The sequence below is a fragment of the Limanda limanda genome, chromosome 8 (assembly GCF_963576545.1).
Source record: "Limanda limanda chromosome 8, fLimLim1.1, whole genome shotgun sequence".
NCBI classification, from domain to species: domain Eukaryota; kingdom Metazoa; phylum Chordata; class Actinopteri; order Pleuronectiformes; family Pleuronectidae; genus Limanda; species Limanda limanda.
In genome coordinates, this window is record NC_083643.1 from 478,530 (window position 1) to 502,356 (window position 23,827).

Here is a 23,827-nt window from a genome sequence, read left to right on the forward strand (position 1 = left end):
GAGGAGGAGGAAGAGGAAGAAGAGGAGGGGAGGAAGAAGAGGAGGGGGAGGAAGAGGAGGAAGAGAAAGAAGAGGAGGGGGAGGAAGAGGATGTGCATGAAGAGGAGGAAGAGGAAGAAGAGGAGGGGGAGGAAGAGGAGGAAGAGGTAGAAGAGGAGGGGGAGTAAGAGGATGTGCATGAAGAGGAGGAAGAGAAAGAAGAGGAGGGAGAGGAAGAAGAAAGGCAAGTAAGAGTACCAGGAGGAAGAGGAGGGGTAGGAGGAAGAGGAGGAAGAGGAGGAGGTCCGGCTCCTCCTCTGAGGAATGAACACAAACAGTCGGTTACATAATAAAAACAACAAATAAACAACAACAACAAACTGCTGAGTTCCACTCGAAGCGCGTTCATGTGCGCGCGCCCGGACTCTCTCTCCGTAGAGTTTCGGTGAGTTTACATCCGGGTCTTTTCCCTAGGCAATGGGAGCCGGAGCACCGCCGTTCCTTAGGCAAAGTGAAATAAATTCGCCGCACCGACACAGAAACTAGTCCGCTTTCCGAACACGTTTCCCGGGCGCGCGGCTCGGTGCATCGGGTCCATCGGAGCCGGTTCCCCGGGCCCGGCCGCCCGCGGGCCCCCCGGAGCCGGAGAACCGAGCCGGGCTCGGACCGGGGACCGGTTGTTGTCCGCTTCCCCCAGCGCCGCGCGCAGGGATCTGTGCGGTGCTGCGGCCGGGCTGGATGAGACTGAAGAAGAGTTCTTCTTGTTTTGTAGATTCAGTTTCTCTGTTTTTACTCTTTTTGTGTGAAAGTGTTTTTGTCCCGGAGCCGCGGCCGAGCAGCGGAGCAGCAGCCGGGCAGCAGCGCCTCTCAGCCGGGCCGGAGCAGCGAGCGGCCGCGGGAGAGCCTTCCACCTGGAGGAGGAGGACTGCTGCTGAGTGAGTGACCATCGGGCTTTTTAATTTCATAACTTTAATTTCCTCTCCTGTCAAACTTTCCCTGGAGCCTGGGCTCGGGCCGGCCGGGGAGGGGACCGGTCCCCGGGCAGGCGGGCAGCTGGCCCCGGTGCTCGGGTGCAGCAGCCCGGCGTGTCTCTGTGTCTCCAGCCGGTTCTTACTCCGGAGTTGATGTTGTGGAGGACGCGGGGCCGAGGACACTCCGAGCCGCGGCCGCTCGCTGCCTCCGTGCCGGGAGAAGATGGCGTCTTCCGGGGGAGCGACCGAGCGAGCTGCGTGTCCCCCGCCGGCCGCGAGCCTCTGCCCGCGGCCCGGGGCTGCGTCCTCTCCGGGGGAAGTTGTCAGCGTGGCTGGTAGCGTTAGCATCGCAGCTAGCAGCGGGCTAGCATTAGCGGCTACTGCTAACGTGATCCACTTGTTCTCGGTGGCGTCCCTCAGCCTCCGCGGAGACAGGGGGGGGGGTCGGAGACAAGGGGAGACAAGGGGTGGGGGGGGTCGGTCCCGAGCCCGGCTCCTCCAGCGGGACCGAGGCGGGCATGTCCCCGGCTCCAGGTGCCTGGACACCGGGGACATGTTGTGAATGTTTCCTCAGTTTGTTGCACTTCACTGAAGTCAAACCTCCATCTTAGCTCCGCTGCTGAGGGAAGTTACCCGGAAACTTCAGGTCCCACCCGGGGAGCAATTAGTGCAATTAACACACAGACAGACACACACAGAGAGACAGAGAGAGACAGACACACACAGAGAGAGAGACAGACAGACACACACAGAGAGAGAGACAGACAGACACACACACACACACACACATACACAGAGAGAGAGAGACAGACACACACAGAGAGAGAGACAGAGAGAGAGAGACAGACACACACACACACACAGAGAGACACACACATACACACACACACACACAGAGAGACAGACACACACACACACACACACACACACACACACAGAGAGACAGACACACACACAGAGACAGACACACACACACACAGAGAGACACACACATACACACACACACAGAGAGAGAGAGAGAGACACACACAGAGAGACACATACACAGAGAGAGAGACAGACACACACACACACACACAGAGACACACACATATACACACACACACACACAGAGAGACAGACACACACACACACACAGAGAGACAGACACACACACAGAGACAGACACACACACACACAGAGAGACACACACATACACACACACACAGAGAGAGAGAGAGAGAGACAGACACACACACAGAGACAGACACATACACACACACACAGAGAGACAGAGAGAGACACAGAAGGAGAGAGAGAGACACACGTACACACACAGAAAGAGAGAGAGACAAACACACAGAGAGAGACACACACACAGAGATAGAGACACACACACACACACACACAGACAGAGAGACACACAGAGAGAGAGAGACACACACACACACGCAGAGAGACACATACACACACAGAGAGACAGACACACAGAGACAGACACACAGAGGGACGGAGACACACAGAAGGAGAGAGAGAGACACACGTACACAGAGAGAGAGAGAGAGAGACAAACAAACACATACACACACAGAGACAGACAGACACACACACACACACACAGAGATACACTGACACACACACACACAGACAGGGGGGCACTAAGTGAGCTCACAAAGATATCTGTACAAACACACACACACAGAGAGACACACACAGTACTAGCAACGGTTGTGGTAGTACTAGTTATGGTTGTAATAGTAACAGTTGTAGTAGTAGTAATGGTTGTTTTAGTACTAGTAATGGTTGTTGTAGTAGTAGTAACGGTTGTGGTAGTACTAGTAATGGTTGTTTTAGTACTAGTAATGGTTATGGTAGTAGTAGTAACTGTTGTGGTAGTACTAGTCATGGTTGTAGTAGTAGTAATAGTTGTTGTAGTAGTAGTAACGGTTGTGGTTGTTGTAGTTATAGTACTGGTTGTGGTAGTAGTAGTAACGGTTGTGGTTGTTGTAGTAGTAGTAAAGGTTGTGGTAGTAGTAGTAACAGGATTGGTAGTAGTAGTAATGATAGTGGTAGTAATGGTTCTGGTAGTAGTAGTAACGGTTGTGGTAGTAGTAGTAGTGATAGTGGTAGTAATGGATCTGGTAGTAGTTGTAACGGTTGTGGTTGTAGTAGTAGTTATGGTTGTTGTAGTACTAGTAATGGTTGTGGTAGTACTAGTAATGGTTGTAGTAGTAACAGGATTGGTAGTAGTAGTAACGGTTGTGGTAGTAGTAGTAACGGTTGTAGTAGTAGTAGTAATGATAGTGGTAGTAATGGTTCTGGTAGTAGTAGTAACGGTTGTGGTTGTTGTAGTAGTAGTAATGGTTGTGGTAGTAGTAGTAACAGGATTGGTAGTAGTAGTAACGGTTGTGGTAGTAGTAGTAACGGTTGTGGTAGTAGTAGTAATGATAGTGGTAGTAGCGGTAGTAATTGTTGTGGTACTAGATGTAGTAGTGATGTACTCAAGTGTTGAACTTAATTCAAATTTGAATGTACTTATACTTGAATGTTTACATTTCACAATACATAATACTTCTGTTTACCACATTTAATAAAACCACAAATAATGTACTTTCATTTGTAATATCATAATACCACAGTAGTAGAAGTAGTACTAGTTTTCAGGTTCTTAAGATCTGATGGAAGTTTCCTCCGAGCACCACCCAGGGAGCAGTTACTCCAACCAACAGCCCTCCTTCACATACTGCTGCTAACCAAGTAGTCCAATCTACCAGATACATGTACTATAGTCCTTACAGTTATGTTTAGTCACTGTAAGTACAGATACTTGAGTTTGTAGGTACTTGAGGTAAATGAACAAACCAGAGGAGTAATGTAACAAAGTCAACATCACATCAAAACTGTCACAAAATACCACCGCAGGAAAAAAACACTGTCGAGTGAATCATAACTGTATTCTGCAGTTCAATAAGAAAACAGATGCAGTGAAGTAGAAAGTACTACACTTCCCGTAGTCAAGGAAAGTGCAAGTATTCAGAATACTACCTGAGGAAATGTACTCAGTAGTGCTCAGAGCTTTTTCTTGAGTAAAAGTACAAATACTCCATGACAAGGAAACTGTCCTTCTTTTTGAGTATTAGTATTATGTGTTACTTTATACTGAAAACTTTTTTAAAGGTAAACATTTTTGAGTTATACACATTAAGTGTTTAAACATTATATAAATGATTCATTGTATAGTTATTATAATCCATATCTTCTGACAGTCATGTGCTGCTGCAGAGTTGGACAGAAACTAAGTCTTTTTCTTTTTCTTCTGATTAATTTCTGGATTATTTTCTTTCATCTGTAAAATGTCAGAAATGTTCACATCAGAATATTCCACAGCCTGGGGTGATTGATCCAGAGTCCTTGTTTAATCTGATCTGTCTGTTCACAGCTCAAACTTAACATATTCAGTTTAATGTTCAATTTATTTATGGATTTTTCAATTTCTATCCCTGTGAAATATGAACAAGAGGATGTTCTCATCTGCAGAAACCACGAGTATTTCACATTTTCACTCTGGAAATTACTTTAATGAAACAGGAATTTACTTCACTTTGTGGCTCTAGTAGAAATATGTCCAATGTAAGATTAGTTTTTTAAATTCTGGAAGATATGCATTCAAGGTTAATTTAATATTTTATAAATGCGTTAAATCAAACAGAAAAATCTCAATTAAATTAGACCAAAAGAGCATAACTATATTATAAGATCTGAAAGAAGTAACAACCAGGTTAAATAGAAGAAAATTGTCTTTGTTGTTTTATGACCAATATTTAAAGGGTTAATTTTGAGTATTTTCAATATTTATTAATAAAGAATCAGAGGTTGTCCTTTGTTAGTTTCTTGCTCTGACACTGGTTTGTTTTAAACTGTGTTGGTAAGTGTGTGATTGTTCTGTGTTACAGGGCAGCACAGAGGGGTGGAGTCCAGTCCCACAGCCAGGTGGTGAGTCCTCAAATCTCATCTCATTAAACAATCATTCAATCAAGACATTCAACAGGTTAAAGTTGTATTTTTATTTAATAATCACAAAGATCTATTAATGCTCATCTAATTCAACAACTATTTTAACTTTGATAATAACTTGATTATAATGTGTCAGTTAGATAAGTTATTTACTACTATTAAAAATAACATACATGTCATTTATTTCATTTAAACCTCCGGTAACATTGTAATTGTTTAGTTAATGTTTTTTTTATGTAATTAATAGAATTTTATTGAATGTAACTGATTTTCTGCAAATAACTGATTTTCATTCACACTGCTGGTAATAATGTAGCTGAAGTGTAACTAATTCAGTAATTAAATACTAATAGTAGCAACATACATAAACAATGAATGATCAATTTTAGAGATAAAAGTTCTGAAATGAACAAAGAAGAGGAAGATATGATTAGTTTCTGAATAACGTTTTTGAAATGGACATTGTTTTTGTAATTGTTTGTCTCATTATTGGTAAAAATCAAGTTGATGAAACTTGTCATTTGAGTTTTGAATTTACTGTTTTACATGGAATAATTCAGAGTTAATTATTTCTTTTAACAGAGACTTTGAAAGTCTTGTTTGTAAAGTTACTTGATGATTAACAAGTGAAGGGACAAGTTGCCTTGGATTAGATGATTATCAATGATGATGACAATAACAACCTCTTGTGATTGCATATTATAATTATTCAACACATTCTCATGCAGCCTGTTGAATCATAATGAAAAGTTGAGTTTAATTGAGAATGTTTTGTTTCCAGCGGCACTTTAATGCTTCAGTTGGATGGTTTTCCTACTGGACACGGTGTTAAGGTAAAAACCCAGTTTCAGAAACAGAATTTGTGTGATTACTTTGTAATATTAATAACTGTAGTGTAGAAGGTTCAGTGTGTGATGGTGCTTCTCCTGTGACCTGGTTTGACCTTGAAGGCATTGGTCATTGTCAGCTTCACACAGGAAGTCTGTCTGCTGCAGTACCTCCGGTTGCTATGACAACAGCTGTGACCCCAGCCCCGATACTGATGATTTCTGTTGAACTGTCTTTTTAGACGTTTCTCCTGAGTTGTCCTGTGTGTGTGTCTGTGTGTGTGTGTGTCTCTCTCTCTCTCTCCAGGCTGATCGATCGGCTGGCAGACTGACTGGATCCATGATGGAATTACAGACATTACAGGAGGCTCTGAAGGTGGAGATCCAGATCCATCAGGTGAGACTCGCTCCTTGATTCAGCTTTGATTCAGTTTTCTGACGGTTGCAGCCGAGGCTCCGTGTTCGACCACGATTTCACATCATTTGTCATCAATATGTTTCTTATGTTGACGTATGAATGTCAGGAGCTTAACAACTGCATTGTAGTTGTTAATTTACCTAATGGTCTAATAAGAAAGATTTATTTTATTTGGCAAAACACTAAAACTTTGTGATGGAAGCTTAAAAATGTGGAGCAGATTTTGACTCATGAGACGAAGGAGACGTTCACACTTTGCTCCAGTAACTGAGACTCGTGTCATATGATGTCGTTGAAAGATTATTCTACTTAAACCAGTTTTTTATTTTACTTTTTAAGTCAATCAACTAAAAACCGGTTAAAGTAAGAAAAGTTTGTGACATGTAAAATGTTCCGTGAGGACGACGTGTGTTGAGTGAAGTGTTGTTCATCATGTCCAGCGATGGAGAAGGTTGTGTTGCCGTCAGTGATGTTGTTTGGTTCTTCACTTTCCTCCGTGTGATTTCTTCTCATCACGGACAGACGCTCGTCGCCTCTTCTCCAGATTTGAGTCTCTTGTCTGTTTCGTCTCAATGTGTCTTTGACGTTGTGTTGTGTTTGTGTGTGATCTGCACTGATGGACACACAACAAGCAGTTGTCTGTTATCGTCCATTTAGGCAGGAATGTGTCTTGATGCTGGGAAGACAAAACAAAAACATGATTCACCTCAAATCCATTCACACAAAAGTTATGATCCTGTTTTGAAAATGTAAGAAGTAGAAAGTAATAAAAGATATTTGTGTTAAAATGTCGAGTAAAAGTAAAAGGTTGAGAAATACTCAAGCGCCTCTGGTTGAGTGTCAGCAGGTTGTAGTTCTCTGTGGTGACCAGTAGGTGTCCCTGTTATTTGTATGTGTCTAACTGTGTCTTGTCTTCTTCTACAGAAACTCGTTGCCCAGATGAAGCAGGACCCTCAGGTAACCCCCCCCCCCCCTTCTGTCTGAACGCTGCAGCCGGTTCACACCTGCTCTGATCCCTCTCATCCCATTGGCTCTTGTGTTTCAGAACGCCGATCTGAAGAAGCAGCTGCACGAACTCCAAGCAAAGATCACAGCACTGAGCGAGAAGCAGGTACAGTAACACACACAGACACACACATACACACACATACACACACACATACACACACACAAACACACACACCGCTGTGATAGGACCTGAACGGTTCTGTTAGTCAATAAACCATGAAAGAATGATAAAGGTACAAAAGTAAAAATACAGAAATCTGACATGTTTTTCATCAATAAGATTTCTAAAAATAGAAACATTAACTAAATATGTATTAACTCTCTCATAGGTATTATAACTGAACATTTTAATTATGGCGATATTAATATTTTTCTCTGCACCTCTCGAGCCACCGTGTGTTATCGACATGTTTTCATCTCTCCACTTTCTGCTGGAAGAAGAATGAATCTTCTTAATATTATGGTTTTTAAATTTAGATTTGAACAGGATCATTAAAACAACAATCTCTTGTGGACACTTAGGCGCGACCAGCAGGGGGCGTGGTTTCAGAAGCTCTGCTGTGGAAACTTGATTTGACTGAAACAACAAATACCTTATTCAACATTTTCAGTTACGTTCTTTAATGTTGTTAAATTAAATTCACAAGAAAAGCTCTGGCATGTTTTGACGCCTCTGAGCAGACGCCATCATGTCGTCCGTCGCTTCTCGTCAACGTGGAAACTCAGGAATACCTTGAGGGAATCGTTTCAAAATTTGGTACAAATATTCACTTGGACTCATAGATGAATGGATTTCATTTTGGTAGCCAAAGGCTGAAGGTCAAGGTCACGGTGACCTGAAAAAGTATGTTTATGTTTTTCCTGAATGTGATCTCTTGAGATCAGCTTGAGGGAACGTCTTCACATCTGTTACAAACGTTCACTTGGACTCAAAGATGAAGGTCAAAGGTCAAGGTCACCTTCACCTTCCCGTGATATATATAAGGACGGCCCATAGAGAGTTTGATCTGGTGCCGTCCACTTTGACTCATAGATGACCTGATTAGAATTCGGTGGTCAAAGGTCACTGACCTCTCAAACGCATGTTTTGCCTTGTGAATGTCAAATGTCAGGTCCGTCTAAAGGGAAATCACACGTGTTCACGTGAACTCACAGATTAACTCATCAGATGTCCAAGGTCAAAGGTCACGGTGGCCTCAGAAACACGTTTTTTCTTCAATGTGATTATAAAACTGACTTGAGGGAACTTCTTCAACTTTTGATCGGTTGCCACTTGGACTCAAAGATGAAGTTATTAAATATCAGTGGTCACTGTGGCCTCATTATAATAATACAAACTTTATTTATATAGCACTAAACAGGTTAACAAAAAATGCTTCAGAAACTACCTGGAACAAACTAATTAATAAAATAAAAGCTATTCAAAGGCCAAATCAAGTCGAGACCTTACAATGTCTAGAGAAACCCAGTAGTTCCCTTCATGAGCAGCACTTTGGCCACGGAAAATAAATGAATCTGGGGAAAATATTTAACTAGAAATATGTTCACGGAAACTGCAGTGCGGAGATTCTAGCTATTTCCTGTTTCTGCTTTGGAGGCAGAAATAAAAACCAGCAGCAGGTTTCCTCCCAACAGTCTTCACCTCCGGTGTGAAGTGAATCTTCTTCTTCTTCTTCTTCTTCTTCTTCTTCCTGGTGATCCTCCGCTCTACCTGCAAACAAACACATCAGCGTCTGCTGAGATGAAATGTGTTGCCTTTTAACACACTGAGAAAAAGCACACAAAGGTTTTTTACACATAGAAAGAAAAATACTTCATGTGTAACATTTGCTGAATTTACAAGACGGCTCAAACCGTTAGAATTAGTCGTTTGCGTTTCACGAAGTTGATAAAGTTTCTCTTCACTCAACAAGGATTCTGCTGATGTGACGGATTTTAAACGTGAACACAAACCAGAGACACCTTGTAAAACTGAGATAAAACTTCCAGAACCACAAAACGCACACGATGCAGCCGCCGCCATGTTTAATCATCACCGCGCAGGCGCCACTCTCGTTAGCTACGTCCACGATCAGCTGCGGGAGCAAAACGACTTCAGATGGAATCAAACAAGTTACTGAAAGAAATGAGAGATGCACTTCACGAGAGACAGCTGTTTGTCTGTAAAGAATAATGAACTTCTCAGTGTTTTCTAAATGCTCCGGGTTGAGTCTGGTGGGGGACGGAGGTGATGTGTTCAGGGTCAGTCGGGACAGAACAGTTGAAGCGAGTAATGATGCTTTTTAAAAAGAGAAGAGAAGGTCCTAAGCAGCTCTGTAACTTCAGTGTTTGTCTTCAGCCTGAACGCCGTCTTTGTTTCGCTTGTTTTTTTATTTGTCTTGAGTTTTTTATTTTTAACTGCTTTCAGCCTGAATCCTATTTTTATCTCCTGCCGGCACATTGTCTGTTTGTTTTCATGTTTCCTTGTGAAGCAGTTTGTTCTCACTGCTTTGAGATAAATGTAGAATTAGAGCGGCAGAAAAATATTTGGTGCCTTTTTATAAAATCCACTATTAAGAACATGAATGTGTTTTATAAAGAGAGGAAGTTGTGACTTGTGACTCTTTACAGAAACGTGACTTCAGGTGTTATCATTGTTGTCCAAGCACATTCATTGTCATGAGGTTGTTGATGTGAGGAGACGCGGACTGGTGTTGCTCCACCGGTTGTGTGCAGGTGAAATACTTTGTGAGGCACAAGCTGAAACCTGGTGATTGTAAATCGAAACGAGTTTTCTCTGTGAACAAGTTTCAACTGGACAAATAGCTGCAGGCTGTGGAGCTGAGGAACTCTCCTCTCCCACGTGACTCACTGAGAGGACAGAAGTTCTCCCTCTGACTAACTGCTGCCACGTGGATCCAGTTAGGGTAGAGGACAACTAACCCTTGGGCAGTGGTTTTCAAACTGCTGATGCAGGCGGGTGTCTTGAGAATTATGGTTTCAATAAAATAAATGTCTTTTAAAAATACCCTGAGAAAACACAGATGCCAGCTGCAGAACTTCATGTAGAATCTTGAGGTTTCCTCACTCACATTTATTTAGTGTTTGTCATTTAAAACCCAGCGCATGCAGACTCTTTAAAATGTGTGATTTATCGCTGAATAAAAAATAGTCATATTTACTCAAGATGAAGTGATTAGATGTTTGTGGTCAAAGGTCAAAGGTCCCAGTGACCTCATGGGTCTACAGATTGAAACTGCAGTGGCTGGTGAAGACAAACGGCCTCATGGAGGTGATCTGTCTTCAACCACTGATTTCAGTGTGTGAGTTTCAGTGCAGTGAGGATTGAAGGGATCATGCATGGACCATATCTATACAGAGATTGTGTATAGAACACAAAGAATTTTACAATACAAGTCACTTTCATCCGTCCTCATCTCTTCTTCTCTCCTCAGAAAAAGGTGGTGGAGCAGCTGAGGAAGGAGCTGCTGGTGAAACAGGAACCTGAGGCCAAGATACAGCTGCAGGTCCAAACTCCTCCAGGAGGTGGCGACGTCAAGCCAATCAACCTGCTGCAGAGCCAGCAGATACCTGGAGGACTGCAGCAGGTCGGAAACACACACACACACACGCACACACACACACACACACACACACACACACACACACACACACACATGCTTCATGACGTTTTTTGTTTATAACAGTAGAGAAGAAACTACAGAACTTGAAAATGGTTTCCAATATAAACCCCAGAGCTGCAGAGGGCGCTGTTGCTCAGTAAAACTATCGTTTTGCTTTGGTGGAAAAAAAAACTGCTTTGTTTGACATTCAACAGTAATGGAGAGAAATCCAGGGTGGCCACAGTTGCATTCTGGGAAATGTAGGAAACGTAACTGAAGTAGAGGTCAGAATCACGGCTTCACTCTTCCTCTGCAGACGCTGACAGTGACGCCGGTCCTCACCGCCAAGACGCTACCTCTGGTGCTGAAAGCTGCCAGCATGGCCGCCCTGCCACAGCGCCCCCCCACTCTCGCTATGGTAACCACAGCTCTCTGCAAACCGGACTCGCAGAACAGCCCCATCAACCTGCAGGTGGCCAGCAAGCTGACCAATCAGTGCTCAGAGCCTGTGCGGCTGGTGTCCAAGAACGCCATTGTGGTAAGAACCTCTAGTTGCCGCCGCCGTCACATGTGATCATCGCCTTCCTCTAGTCTGACAGCAGAGATCAGTGGCGTGGGCGCAGCTCCTGGATGTAAATGAGCTTTTAGACTGTGGTCTGTCGAGCTGTGGCGTGTGAAACCCACTCGCTCGTCACATGAGGCGAGCTGAGCTGTGGTGGGACTGGTGGTCTCGTGGCTGCAGGAGGAGCAGCGGTCAGACCAGTCTCTGACCAGCAGGTCCTCTCACGTGACCACACCTTGAGCTCAGGGTTCATCACACACACACACAGGAAACTGGGGAATGAATTCATTGAGCTATGGGAGAAGCTGCAGCCTCTGTACTTTCAGTTTGGTTTCCAGGTCCGGTTTAGATAAAACATGATGGAACCTGACGTCTGAAGAAAAGTTCTTTAGTCGTCAGCTCCAGGAACGTATAAAACATGGCTGTTAATTAAGATGACGCTGCAGAGACTGAATCTCATCAATACAGATGATACGTGTCAACTCAAATCTGACTTTAGAGAATTTCTTTAAATTTGGACGTCTTGCACTGAACGGATTAGACGTCAGAGACAAGGTCACAGTGAGATACCATTAAGATTAAGATACATGTATTTGTCCCAAACACATGCACACTCATGCAAGGAGGGAAATGTAACCTCAGCTTTGAACCATCTGGTGCAGGACACACAGAGCAGGGAGCATGTACGGCGCCCGGGGAGCAGATGTTGGGGGAGGAAGGTGCCTTGCTCAGGGGCACTAGACAGGGTAGGGAGAATCCTCTTGGATTGTTGGACAGATCAATCCAGGTTCGTCTTCTTGTTGTTTCTCCGTGGAGTCGAACCAGAGACGAACCAGAGACCTCTTCTGTCTCTAGTCCAAGTTTCTGTCTCTAGTCCAAGTTTCTGTCTCCAGTCCACCGCCTCTCCTTTACCTTCTGTTACTGTGAGTGTAACGTGTCAGGAACACGTGGGACTGGAACTACACATCCACACGCTCATGTTTGTACTTCACATGTTATTATTGGAAACTACCTGGAACTGGGCAACTTTTACAAAATGTAGCCTCCACTTCGGAGAAGGCTCGTTAGGAAGCGGCTCACACAGCAGGTTTCCGTGTCGGGGGGGTTTGTGTACATTTGCATCATCTGAAGCAGGAGAGCTGCTCGGCGTGTGTTGCTACTGGCTGCTAGAGCCGTCAGAGGAGAACATCAGCTACATGTACGTGTCCCAGCAGATCCACAACCTGCTGTGGTTTTGTCTCAGGTGCAGGCCACCTCCACCACCTCCACCTCCTCCACCTCCACCTCCACCACCTCCTCCACCTCCACCACCTCCACCAGCACCACCGCCCAGCCAATCAAAGTTCCTCAGTTTGTCCCTCCTCCTAGACTGACGCCTCGACCCACCTTTCAGCCACAGGTGCGTCCCCTGTAAGACCCGCCTCCAAACCGTACCCCAGATCAGTGTGTGTGGCCCACGTGAGGTGGCTGGCTGACTCTCCAGCAGGGGGCAGGAGTGCACCAAAGCAAACCCTCATGCCTTGCTCCGTGGCACTAACAGCTTGTTTGCTCTGTGCTGCCTCTTCTCCTCTCGTTGTGCTTCTTTTGATTTTCCACTGACCTGTGAACAGGTTCAATCAAAGGTTTCCTGCTTGTGTGACTGTGTGTTTACCTTCTGTGGTAAGAGCTTGTGTTCCTGCGGCTTTGTGTTATTGTGTGTTCCTGGCTGTCGGTGTGTTGACCCCAGTTGGTGCAGTGGTGTTGATGTGTGCTGAGCGCCGGCACTGGGAGCTCTGGCTGCTGGTCCGAGCATCAGAAGCTTCGGTCTCAGGAAAACCAGCAGAAGAAGAAGTTCAGTTTAACTTCAATCATAGAAAATGAATGAATATTTGAGTTTATACCTTTTTTAGAGAAGTTGTTCATTTAATGTCCAGCATTGTTGTTATACATCACTTGGTTCTGTTCAATGAAAGATCTGCCTTTAGGATTAACAGGTCAAAGGTCATCTCTACGGAGGCAGCCATGTTTTTTTCAGTAGCTCAGATGAACTAAACCTTTTGAGTTTCTATGACAACTGAAGCTGCCACAGGTTCTCTGTCATGTTTGGAAGGGGGGGGGGGGTTCAGCTGCAACATGACACTTCACCACTAGATGTCACTACATTCTACACACTGCACCTTTAAGAGATGTGAGGACTAGCTCACTGACAAACCAGCTACATCCAGCAGCGGGTTGAACCATTATTTAGCTTTGTGGTTAAATTGTTAATGCTAACCGACTAGCCCATGTGCTAACTGTTAGCCCATGTGCTAACAGTTAGCCCATGTGCTAACAGTTAGCCCATGTGCTAACAGTTAGCCCATGTGCTAACAGTTAGCCCATGTGCTAACCGACTAGCCCATGTGCTAACTGTTATCCCATGTGCTAACCGACTAGCCCATGTGCTAACTGTTATCCCATGTGCTAACCGACTAGCCCATGTGCTAACTGTTATCCCATGTGCTAACCGACTAGCCCATGTGCTAACTGTTATCCCATGTGCTAACCGGTTAGCCCATGTGCTAACTGTTAGCCCATGTGCTAACCGACTAGCCCATGTGCTAACTGTTAGCCCATGTGCTAACTGTTAGCAGCTAGTTGCTGTTGCTTTACCTCAGTATAATTCATGAACTAAATAGTGATTCAGGATTCAGCGTAATGACTAAACAAAATAATTTGTGCTACTTGAAGAATTGGATTTGAGTTTGTCTGATTATCGTTCACAGCAGAAAGACTTGTAACGCGTGAGGAGACTGGGGGGGGGGGCAGAGCTCCACAGTGTCGATACTCAGCAGTTTGAGCTGATTTTATTCCTGTTTCCTGATTGGCTTTTTGTTGTCATCAGGTCCGGCCCAAACCGGCCACACCCACCAACATCCCCATTGCCCCGGCCCCTCCCCCGCCCATGATGGCGGCCCCCCAGCTGCTACAGCGGCCCGTCATGTTGGCCACCAAGCTGTCCTCGCTGTCCTCGGCGGCGCCCATCCACCAGGTCCGCATCGTGAACGGGCAGCCGTGCAGTAAGACCGGCTCCACGCCGCTGACGGGCATCATCATCACCACGCCCGTCTCCGTCACGCCCACCCGCCTCACAGGCCCCGCCCACACACCCACCCCCGCCTTGACTCCTGCCAAGCCCATCCAGATCAGCAGCCTGAGCAGCGAGTCCATGGTAAGAGGACGTTTGGGACACGGAGGACAAAGGAAACAAATACGTTATTCTGACAAACTTAAACATTGGAAGTTTTGGCTGTAATACATTGATGATGACCTCTGTCCTGACCTCACTTCTTCATACTTGACTCCTCTTCCTCGTCCTCTTCCTCAGCAGAGCGTTAAATCCGGAGGTGGAGCAGAGAGGAGGGTGGTCATCCTCCCGTCCTCCACGCCGCCGTCGTCTCCAGCTCCCAGAGCCAAGAGGGAGGACAACCCGGAGGTAGGACGGACACATGGCGTCTGTGGCCCACCGCTGAGCTCATATTAAATGTGTTTTTATATTTGTCCTGTAGAAACTGGCCTTCATGGTGTCACTGGGGCTCGTAACACACGACCACCTGGAAGGTGAGTTACACACACAAACACACACACACACACACAAACACACACACACACACACCTTGCTGCTGTTTTGGTCTCTGCTTTCAAACTCTGACAATTTTAATTTGCAGAAATTCAGAGCAAAAGACAGGAGCGCAAGAGGAGAACGACGGCCAACCCGGTGTACAGCGGAGCCGTGTTCGAACCCGAGGTACGTTAGCTCCGCCCACATCGATCAGTTGAAACGAAACCACGAGGTTCAAGAAGGTGAAAAGCCATGAGTGGTTTAGATGAACATTTATTTTTAGAAAGTGGATCATACATCCACAAGACATCGCTACAACACTGATGAGACGTCCTGTTGAATGTTGTGACGGCTCCTGTGTCGGAGCTGATTCGTGTTAATGAACATGTGACTCCTCCCCTTCTTTCAGAGGAAGAAGAGCGCAGTGAGTTACCTGAACAGTCCTCTGCACCAGGGGACCAGGAAGAGAGGTGCGTACGACCGCTGCTGCGACGCTAACCCGCTAGAAACACAACCAGGCCTAGACCAGCCCTAGGGTGGGGGGGGGGACATTCTGCAGGAAACACACTAACCTTATCAAACATCTCTATGAGCAGATTATCAAGAGTCGCACAACCCTGAAACGGGAAACGAGCCGAGACCGGTTGTGTTTTTCTTCGCCGGTTCCCAGGGGCGTGGCTGCATGTGGCCACGCCCATCGTTAAGGAGAAGACGGCTGTGAGTCACCGGGCCGCGAGTGAGAAAGAGAAAGAGAAAGATGTTACAACGTCACACGAGGAATAATCTGTCTGAGTTAGTGTGTGTGTGTGTGTGTGTGTGTGTGGAGCCGGTGATTATCAGCTGAACTTTTGACCACAAGCGACTCGTTGATCCGTTGATTATTAGAATGTGGATCAATAATCAGATGGAAGGAATCAGCAGTGTGAACGACCGCAGATGTTTTTATCATCTGAAGATGAAGAGGTAGAATTGTGGTTGAAGATTTTCAGCTGCAGCTCCTCAGAAGGAACTTGAGCTTTAAAACCAGATCTGTCTTTAGATTTTTACTTTGCTGTTTCTCTCGTCCGATGCTCTGATTGGACGAATCTAAATTAGACGAGACTAGAATAAAGTAATATGATGTGTAGGACTGGTAACACAACTCCAGGTAATAACACGACTAACATGGATTGGCTTTTATAATATCACACCTCAAAGTACTAAAATTGATTTGTAGAAGCTCCCACTTCCTGTTTGCCCCTTTTGTAATTACTAATCTTAGAGGATGATCATGTAACACTGAATAATTCAACATTTTACTTCAGGGTTTTTCAAGAGAAAAAGGAGAACATTTGAAAGATGTCAGATTTTAACACGTCCGTCATCAACAGGCTGCGACTGAGCTGGTTTAGATTTAAAGATGGACAGTACCATGTTCAGGGTCTGTGATGCAACACCATGTCACCGTCCTGAGCAGCAGCGCCCCCTGCAGCCACACATGGGAATTCATTCTATTGGGTTCTGAGCAATGAAGGTGAAGCTGATCAATGTGTTGAGCTCCTACTGAGTCGTCCCATTGAACTGAAACACAACTGAACGCTGGATATTACCCATGATCCCCGGCTTCCTGAACCACAACAGCTGTCAGGGTCGTTCCTGCTTCAAGAATCTCGTCAGACCTGCTGCTCCCAACAAACCTCCAGGACCGTGGAACCACTGCAGGTCCCGCGCCAGATTCAACACCGCTGGTGGATTGTGGTCGTGCAGTGCGAGTGAGAGAGACTCAGAGAGGAGCAGTAAATAACTGACGTGTATGAAAAGACCTGATTTGACACTGAGGGGACGGAGGGGAGCTGTGCATGGCTCCCTGGGGGTTTCCCCCCCGGCCTCGGAACACCATCCTCCTCCAGGAAAACGCTGGTTGTAACAAATCCACCAAACTCTGATCAGAAGTCTTCATGTTTCACAGTTTCCTGCTGAATCTTGGAGAAACTCTGGTTTAATAACTTCAGAGTGTTTCTACTAGGGATGCACCGATCCGATATTTGTATCGGTACCGATATTGAAGAAATTTCTAGATCGGGTCTCGGTGACAATGGGCCGATCCATATCAGCTGATCTATTCAGTGTGATTCTATGCTGTGCGCTGTGAGTGACATCATACGCAAGCAACACGACGTGCGGAGCTACAGTGTTAGCTAAAGGATCGGCCCCCCCGTGTCACTTTTGAGTTTAACAGCCCACTGGGGGGGGGGGGGGGGGTGGAGGTCCTCGTCCGGTGGAGCCTCACAGCGTCGCTGGTGCGGGGGCTTTCTCCTTTTCTTGGGACCGCGGGGTGGCGTCCGTCGCCGGTGCAGAAGCCGGGCCGTTGGAGGTCGGCAGCGGCGACTCTGGACGCGTGTCGGCCCCTTCTCGCGGATCACCTCAGCTACGGCGCCCGCTGGGGGAACCCTCCGTTCGCGCGGGGGACTACTCCCGGCTGGCGCCTAGCAGCTGACTTACAACTGGTGCGGACCAGGGGAATCCGACTGTTTAATTAGTATCGGTATGGGATCGGTATCGGCCGATACTAAACCTCTGATATCCCTAGTTTCTAACTGATCTCAGTTCAGCTTCACTCTTCAGCTGCAGCTGGTTGAGACCGGTTGTGACTCTCAGTCAGTTCTTCTCTCAGGAGATGGAACCCACTCACCGGGGGGGGGTGGGGGGGGGGTCTCAGAGAACAGACGCTCAGGGAGAGAAGGAGGAAACTCTCTCTGGTTCTCACTCACTCATCAGACTCACTCTCGTCCAGCTGCTGCTTTCAGGAGGAAACGATCAAATCCCACAGTCAGCAGACGACTGATGAGCTGATACCTGTCGTAGCTTCAGGTGAAAGGGACGTTGGGACTCGTTGTCTTCGTAGCTTCAGGTGAAAGGGACGTTGGGACTCGTTGTCTTCGTAGCTTCAGGTGAAAGGGACGTTGGGACACGTCGAACGTGTGGTTGGACGGGTTGGAAGTGTCTCGAGGACAGAATGAATCCTCCAGAGAGAAGGGTTCAGAAGGAGTCCAGCCTCAGGTCCACGTGTGGGACGCTAGCTGCTGCTAGCATGGAGGTGTAGCAGCTTTACATTGCTCTTTAATTGAAACCACGTTGCATCGCAGCTGGAGTCCTTCTGTCAGCGGGGGGGCGGTGGCATCGCAGCCTGTCATGAATCCAACGTGTTAACATCTGACACCAGTCCACGTCAGTAGGTTGTTTCTCGTGCACGGCTTCTGCTTGCATGGAGCCAGTCTCCTGCACTAACACTGCTGTCTGTGCTTCTGACCCCCCCCCCCCCCCCCCCCCCCTCTTCCTCCCTCACTGCTCCCCCGGCTCATGCTAGCCAACGAAGACTCCCTTTCCAAGGTATGTCATACAGACTGTTTTTGTTTTTTTCCCCCTCTCCATCTTTCTTTTTTCTTTGTTTTCCGTCTTTGTTGTCTGTCTCATTTCACCCAGGTCGCCCACCCAAACACAGCCTGGTCCCGGAGCTGGGCAGCCTCCCTCCGACCTCCCCCTCCAGCCCCGTCCGCCCCCCCCCCCTGCCCAGCCCCAGCTGTGGGGATGTAAGTAACGATGGGGGAGACGGCAGCTCCAGGGTCGGACAGCTCGTCACACACAGCAGCTCTGTCAGTCACCTGCACCCGAGACCTCCACAAACATTCCATGAGTGTCGTGTCCATGTGATAATCATCAGTCATACGTCCATTCTTTGACTCAGTCTTACAAAGTGAACAGTGTCCTCATTAATAACTCTTAATACCTCAGAACACATCCTAACCCCCCAATGTCAAGTCACTTCTCTGTGGGCTCAGTAAATGAACACCGCATGTCCATTAGACATCCAGGCTGACTGTAAACTAAACCAGATCCCGGCGCCCCCCCCCCCCGCCTTGCCTCTCCACGGATGGTCGGTGGGGAAACTGATTGGTCCAATTCTTCCTCACAGGGAGACATCCATGAGGATTTCTGCACTGTGTGCAGACGCAGTGGCCAGTTGCTCATGTGCGACACGTGTTCTCGTGTTTATCACCTGGACTGCCTGGACCCGCCCCTGAAAACCATTCCTAAAGGCATGTGGATCTGTCCAAAATGCCAAGATCAGGTAACCGCAGCAGCCGAACTGATCCCGAGACAGTGCAGTCCAGACAGGGCCGCTCAGGGCCGGTAGCTGAACTTTACGACTGTTCAATCCTTTGTAAGCATGAACATAATGCAGTATTGTTTTTTTGTTCTCCTGTCTCATTCATTTTGTCAGTGAAGAATTGCATTTCACATCCATCCACCTCATTGCTTGTCCCTCCTCAGCCTCACCACAGGGTGGTGCCAATTTGATCTTCCTAAAATCTTTTCCAAGTTTTAGTCTCTGTTACAACTCAGAGCTTTTCTGTTCAGATCCTGAAAAAAGAAGACGCCATTCCCTGGCCTGGAACTCTGGCTATCGTTCATTCCTACATCGCTTACAAAGAAGGTGACCACAGATTCTCTTCCTCCTGAAACACCTGCGACAGACGAGGTGACGTTAACTGCTTTCTTCTTCACTTCCTGTTTCAGCTAAAGAAGAGGAGAAACTCAAACTGATGAAGTGGAGTTCTGAACTGAGAGTGGAGCGGGAGCAGCTGGAACAGAGAGTCAAGCTGCTCAGCAACTCCATCACGGTAAGAGACGCGTGAAACAGATCAGCAGCACAAAGACCGGGGGGGGGGGCACTAGCTCTCAAACAGGTCAATCTGAGGAGGGCTGCTGTACACAGGGTCAACAGCTGCTGTTTCAAATGGTCCTTGTGGTATTTTGACCAAAATATGTTTCAGACATTTCATTAAGACCCCAAGGAACCGTATCAACTAGTGGTGGGGGGGGAAATCGATTCTGTTCAGTATCACGATATTTTGCGCCCGCGATTATATCGATACTGTAGCACAAAGTATTGCAATTTTTATTTTATATTTTACAATCATATATGTAACAGCCCCTGGCTGGCAAAGCATGACGAGGAGTTTCAGAGTTTAAAAGATGCCTCGTGTGTCTGTGGAGAGGATGTTCTCCACTGCAGGAGATACAGTAACGTTCCAGAGGAACTTTCACATCTGAGCATGTTGACCAACTGCTTTTTCTGAACAAAAATGACAATATTCCCAAATGAATTTAACATTTTGGGTCATGACCTTGCAGCCGACTGGACTCTAGTAGAACACTTTAGTTTATTTTTCTCAATTTGATTGAAGCTCTAGGTTACTCTTATTTATATGATTATTCTCAGGTTTATGTTACTCTATTATGTCTGCTTTATGTTACTGTATTTAAATAATCATAAGTTATGTGCTGGGAGCTCAGTGTTCATGTGAGAGGTCTCCTATTCAGAAAATAATTACAAAGGTCCTGTGTCCTGAATGTTCAAGGACAAAGTTGTTGCACTTCAGTTAATGTGTAGAAGACAATGTTGTTCACAGAATTAAATGTGACATTTGAAGTGAGTTGAGCAGTTTTACTTTCCTCATTTTTTGTAACGCCTTTGAATAATATGGGGGACATGAATCGCAATATATCGCAGAATCGAATTGCAATACTTGCAGTCAGTGGCGGCTGGTGACATTTTTTTTGGGGGGGGCGCACTTGGGCGGCGCGGTTTAAATAGCCCACCGCAATGAGAAAAAAAAAACTGAGGTTTTGATTAGAATATTAAAAAAAACATAGCTTTATTTCAATAACATACAGTGCTCAACACTATCCAACAACAATAACCTGTTACTAAAAAAGGTGCCCTGCTAGCGTTAGCTTCGGGACCGGACCTGCACCTCGGTGCACCTCCGGGGACCTCGGACGGGGACCTCCCCGGAGGTGCTCCGGGACCGGACCTGCACCTCGGTGCACCTCCGGGGACCTCGGACGGGGACCTCCCCGGAGGTGCACGGAGGTGCTCCGGGACCGGACCTGCACCTCGGTGCTCCCCGGAAGGTGCACCTCGGACCTCGGACGGGGACCTCCCCGGAGATGCTCCCCGGAGGTGCTCCGGGACCGGACCTGCACCTCGGTGCACCTCCGGGGAGCATCTCCGGGGACCTCCCAAACCGCCACTGCTTGCAGTATCGCAATATATCGCAGAGTCGCAATACTATTGAATCGTCACATTTTTGCCAATTCCCCCCCCTAGTGTCAACTGTGGTGAAACGGGCATAAAATGTCTCCTTTAAATCAAGTGCTGTTGTCCCTCTTCCATCAGAAATGCATGGAGACCAAAAACACCATCCTGTCTCGGCAGAAGGAGATGCAGCTTTCCCTGGACAAAGTCAAACACCTAATTCTTCTCATCCAAGCGTTCAACTTCAACAAAGCTTTGGCAGAGACCGAGGGTAAAGCCACCGGCGCCATCGTCCAGGACAGTTCTGAACGGGCACTTGGCTCTGCAGCTGCTCCACAAGCTGCTCCACAAGCTGCTCCACAAGCTGCTCCACAAGCTGCTCCACAAGCTGCTCCAGAAGCTGCTCCAGAAGCTGCTCCAGAAGCTGCTCCAGAAGCTGCTCCAGAAGCTGCTCCAGAAGCTGCTCCAGAAGCTGCTCCAGAAGCAGACTCTGTAGAGAAGGTAAAGGCTGTGAGCTCCTCCGCAAACAGCACCTCCAACGGGAACGACCAACAAGAGCAGAAAGGAGCAGCAGCAGGGGGGGGGGTCCCTGACCACCAGCCCATCCCGGAAGACGCCACAGTCCCAGCACCAGATACCAGCCTCGCTGTAGGACCAGGAGATAAGACGGGACCTGGTATAGGACCAGGGGATAAGATAGGGCCGGGTGTAGGACCAGGGGATAAGACTGAACCTGGTGTAGGACCAGGGGATAAGACGGGACCTGGTGTAGGACCAGGGGATAAGATAGGGCCGGGTGTAGGACCAGGGGATAAGACGGAACCTGGTGTAGGACCAGGGGATAAGATAGGGCCGGGTGTAGGACCAGGGGATAAGACTGAACCTGGTGTAGGACCAGGGGATAAGACGAGACCTGGTGTAGGACCAGGGGATAAGACGAGACCTGGTGTAGGACCAGGGGATAAGATAGGGCCGGGTGTAGGACCAGGGGATAAGATAGGGCCGGGTGTAGGACCAGGGGATAAGACGGAACCTGGTGTAGGACCAGGGGATAAAACGGAACCTGGTGTAGGACCAGGGGATAAGACGAGACCTGGTGTAGGACCAGGGGATAAGATAGGGCCGGGTGTAGGACCAGGGGATAAAACGGAACCTGGTGTAGGACCAGGGGATAAGATAGGGCCGGGTGTAGGACCAGGGGGAGAAGGAGGAGCTAACACAGGGACGGTTCCACCTCCGGAGGTCCTGGCTGACTCGGTGGTCCGGTCTGAGACGCCTGCGGTGGTTGACAGTCCTGTCACCTCGACGGTTTTAGCGGTTGCCACCACCAACGGAACAGCTGAGTCGGCCGGCCCTGACCACAGCCCTGCAGGAGACTGCCCCCCCACCGCCAACTCTGAGAACAAGATGTCTGCCGCAAACCCTCCGGAAACCGCGGTGGAGGAGAAACCGGAGGAGACCGCTGACAGTGACGGCAGCAACAGCAACAACAGCAAAACCTCAGAACCCTCCCGGGACTCGTTGCCAGCTCTCGTCAGCAGCTCGGACAAAACAAAGTAATTCTACGTCTCTGGAGGAACTCAAACATATATATTAAAAAAAGACTTTTGCTTGCACCATACGGTGCCATGAAGTTGCCAATCTGTATAAATGTTGTTTGTTTGCATTGTATTGTCAGACTGTGTCTATGGTAGATCTGCAGCCCCGGTCACATGGCTCTCAGGGGGCGTGGCCACAGAGCTGCGCTACATAGAGATCCACGTACTGGTGTCATGGTGCCAGTTAGTGATAGAGACGCGAGGCAGATCCAACACCTGGCGCCAGTGGGTGTGGTCGTGGCCCCTGAGTGGTCGTGTGGGGGGGGGGGGATGAGGTCACATGGGAACAAAGAACCAGGAACACAGAACCTCACATCTGGCTCCTGGTCTAAAAGCAGTGTTGTGATAGAGTTCAGAAAAGAGAACCTGTTCATCCCCTCGTCCCAATGAACTTCTGCAATCCCCCAAACCTGAACCCCTGAACCTCCAGAGCCCTGAAGCTCCTCCTCCTCCTCCTCCTCCTCCTCCTCCTCCTCCTCCTCCTCCTCCTCCTCCTCCTCCTCCTCCTCCTCCTCCTCCTCCTCCACCGAACCCCTGAAACCAACAGGCCCCGGAAACCGTTATCGGCCAACAGCAGTAAACTTCTCCTGAAGACTCTGAACTTTCCCAGTCCTCCAGCAATCAGGTGACCAGTGAAAAACCTGTCGTGATTTAAGAGAACTTACCCCCCCCACCCCCCACCCCCCCCCCAGAGTTCAGCAGGTGCGAGGACGAACAGGCGCAGTAGCCGAACAGATGTTTTCAGTGGTGTCGGTCAAGTGTAGTGATTGAGTTTTCATTCGTGAGTCAAGTGTGTCAACTGTGAGCACTAAATGTGAAATTGCAATATTGCAATGTCAACACACACAAACTATATCTGGGCTGTGTTTCTTTTTTATAGGAAAAGATATTCAGGTCTTCCTAGTCTTCAGAGATAAGTGCTTTGTGTTCCTGAACCTGCTGGACACACAGAGAGAAATGCTCTTTTCAAAGCGATGATCTTTGCATTGTACATTTCTGTTGAATCCTGAACTGCCAAACTCAGCAGGGACACGCCCACTTCCTGTACTGAACGATCAAATCATTGCATTGTAAGATATGAATGCATCAGAAATCAGAAGTCCCCAGATCCAGAACGGAGAGCTGATCAGACCAGAACCTCGAGGGACTTTCTCCCTCGGAGGGATTTGTTGTGTGAACCTGCTCCAGATGAAAGGAACCACAGATC

The 23,827-nt window shown here is 47.4% G+C and overlaps 1 protein-coding gene across 1 annotated transcript; it reads left to right on the forward strand.

Moving 5' to 3' along the window:
* The first annotated feature begins 759 nt into the window (after positions 1–759).
* phf21ab (PHD finger protein 21Ab) lies at positions 760–22,688 on the forward strand. Its single transcript, XM_061077369.1, has 18 exons — positions 760–914; positions 4,883–4,922; positions 5,725–5,776; positions 6,078–6,167; positions 7,113–7,145; positions 7,234–7,299; positions 10,631–10,783; positions 11,115–11,336; positions 14,224–14,550; positions 14,710–14,814; positions 14,888–14,939; positions 15,047–15,126; positions 15,350–15,410; positions 18,403–18,509; positions 18,893–19,048; positions 19,339–19,414; positions 19,498–19,601; positions 21,164–22,688. The coding sequence occupies exons 3-18, from the start codon at positions 5,735–5,737 to the stop codon at positions 22,580–22,582; spliced, it is 3,093 nt and encodes a 1,030-aa protein (XP_060933352.1). The 5' UTR covers positions 760–914; positions 4,883–4,922; positions 5,725–5,734; the 3' UTR covers positions 22,583–22,688.
* The last annotated feature ends 1,139 nt before the right edge of the window (positions 22,689–23,827 follow it).